This window comes from Lottia gigantea (assembly GCF_000327385.1).
Source record: "Lottia gigantea unplaced genomic scaffold LOTGIsca_2218, whole genome shotgun sequence".
Classification (NCBI taxonomy): Eukaryota; Metazoa; Mollusca; class Gastropoda; family Lottiidae; genus Lottia; species Lottia gigantea.
Window position 1 is genome coordinate 1 of NW_008708574.1, and position 2787 is coordinate 2787.

The window sequence follows — 2787 nt, forward strand, 5'->3', positions numbered from 1 at the left end:
ACAAGTTTATCTGTTATCTACCTTGAATATAGATCTGATTTTAGAGATAACAAGTTTATCTGTTACCTACCTTGAATATAGATCTAATTTTAGAGATAACAGGTTTATCTGTTACCTACCTTGAATATAGATCTGATTTTAGAGATGACAAGTTTATCTGTTATCTACCTTGAATATAGATCTGATTTTAGAGATAACAAGTTTATCTGTTACCTACCTTGAATATAGATCTGATTTTAGAGATAACAAGTTTATCTGTTAGAGCTTTCATATTGGTCGCATAGGGGGAATCCCCATTCCATTTCATTTCATGGGGAAAATGCGACCAATATGAAAGCTCCCAAAAAAGACCTAAATTCCCTACATTTCATAAATTCTTACAGCAAAAGACCTAAATTCCCTACATTTCATAAATTCTTACATTTAAAGACCTAAACCCCCTATAGATACTTACACCCTAATCACCCTTCATTTCATACACCAAAAAACACCTTCAATCAATTTCCTACATTCCATCAAAAAAGCATATTAAAATAATTTTTTTTTTGAAATTTTCTACTCAAATTTTAAACCTTAAAAATGGCAAATAAAATACTAAATCCAATCTTTAGATTATACGATCCAATTCGTTATTCATTTAACAAGAAAAAAGAGGATTATATTATCATCTCACCCACTGTTGGTTCGAAATAAATTCATTATCGAATGGGTTGCTTCTTTCCGATGCTTATTTCAGATGCAATTTCAAAATAAAAGATGGAACTCCCAATTAAAATCGTGTTCCACAAACTAATACAACGTTAGAAAACAATTTCTTTCCATCTTTATTTAGCGATATGGTTTTGGAAGCTGGTTCAAATCCGATAGAAACAATCAAACACCCTGGGGGATTCGACACAATGTTGAAAACAGTTTTATATCCTAAAGATTTCGATTCAGTCTCAGGTTGGATACCTGATGTTGGTGATGGAAGTATTTTAAAGGAACCGGTAAGAAATCGTGCAAATGATGCCGATTTAGCTAGAGTGAGAGTTGTTGCTCGAAATACGATAGAAAGAGTAGGACGAGCAGTTAATCATGGATTCGAAAAACGATTACTTCAGTATAATAATGTTGTTGAGAATAATAGGTGGGGTAATTACGTAAATTGGAAATTATATCCTTTATTCGGTCTGTTTTAACATAGAAAAGTTTCCATAGGCTTACCATATAAAATTCATCTACAAAGAGAAATAAACGACGATAAGATATTCTTTGTAGAGAATGGTTCAGATGCAAAATTAGAAATAACGAATCTCCAACTTTTCATACCCGTAATAACACCATCAATTGAAGTAGAAACGAGAATATTCAACTCGTTAACTAAAGATATTGAAATAGCTTTTCTTTATCGTAACACTGTAGGTAGCATGACTTTAACTGGAGAATCCACCACATGGCCAATCACTAACACTATTAAACTAGCAAGATATTTAATAGTTGGTTTCAAGAACTTACCAGATTCTCAAACGAATAACAATAATGCCTTTAGAGTGGCAATGAACCAAACTCAAGATCCTTTAATCCATAAAGTTCAAGTAAGATTAAACGACGATAATTATCCTAACCAACCTTTAACAATTAATCCAACCTCAAAGGATTATAATGAATTGTATAGAAACTATAAAAATATGTGTGAATTATTCGGAAATCTACCTCAGTTTGAATATGTAGATTTTGCACTTAATCATCCAATCTTCTGTTTTGATCTATCAGCTCACCAAGAAGATCTTTTCAAAACAGGAGTGAACATAAATATTCATATTGAAAAAACACAAGGAGATGTAACAGGTTATTGTTTATTATTGGAAAAAGCAAAACATTTAATTAAAATAGCAGATAGAAGAATGATAAGAATTGAGTAAAAAATACACCCTTAAAAATGAAACCAGAAACTTTAGTTATGAAAATAATAGAAGCTGTTGAAACAGATTCCCCAACTGTAATAACTTTCAACGGTAAAAAAATCAACATAACTAAAAAACTTATTGATAAATACAAATATTGTAAAGTCAGAGACGATATAGATTTAGAAAGAATTGATACAAATGTAAAAAAAGGTGGATTTATATTTTCCTTACCTTTAATATTTGCTGGTATTACCGCGGCGGCTACAGTCGCTGGTGTTACAGCTGATGGAGTCAAAGCTGTTAACGCAAAGAAAGCAGCTGGTGCTAAAGCCGCTGAAGAACGTAGACATAATTTAAAAATGGAAAAGTTGGCCAAAGGTTCAGGAGTGGGAGAAATGATAGGCACAATGAAAGAATTTGGAAAAAGATTTAGTGAAGAAACCAAGAAAACTGTTAAACAAGGATTAAATAAATTAGTAGATAGTATTGACACAGGGGAAATCAAAGTCAAACATAAGGGTAATGGAATATTTTTAAAAAATATACACACTGAAGAAGGAATATATCTTTCGAAGTATAAAGGAGAAGGAGTTATTTTTGGAACAAATTGAAATAATAAAAAATGGGCAAAAAAATTTAATCATTCAGAAATATTTCCTAATAACCCAATGCTCATGTGTATATGCGGTAGTTCCGGTTCTGGGAAAACTCATCTCACTTTTAACATGTTGACAACACCAAACCTTTTAGATTTCGATTCTCTGTATATCTACACAACAACACCAGAACAATCGTATTATCAATTCCCCAAAGCTTTAGAATATTTACCAAAGAAAGATGTTCAAGACCTATTTCAATATTACGAAGAAAACGAAGAAGAAGTGGAAATAAAAGATTT

The 2787-nt window shown here is 31.4% G+C and overlaps 2 protein-coding genes across 2 annotated transcripts; both read left to right on the forward strand.

Annotated features, from left to right (window-relative positions):
- Positions 1-836: 836 nt before the first annotated feature.
- Positions 837-1181, forward strand: LOTGIDRAFT_176601 (hypothetical protein; the record flags this gene model as incomplete). The annotated part of the gene is made up of 1 exon (XM_009054712.1): positions 837-1181. One exon carries the CDS (start codon positions 837-839, stop codon positions 1179-1181), a length of 345 nt encoding a protein of 114 aa, XP_009052960.1.
- Positions 1182-1921: 740 nt separating this feature from the next.
- On the forward strand, positions 1922-2500 carry LOTGIDRAFT_176602 (hypothetical protein; the record flags this gene model as incomplete). Its single annotated transcript, XM_009054713.1, has 1 exon — positions 1922-2500. The coding sequence occupies one exon, from the start codon at positions 1922-1924 to the stop codon at positions 2498-2500; it is 579 nt and encodes a 192-aa protein (XP_009052961.1).
- Positions 2501-2787: the final 287 nt, after the last annotated feature.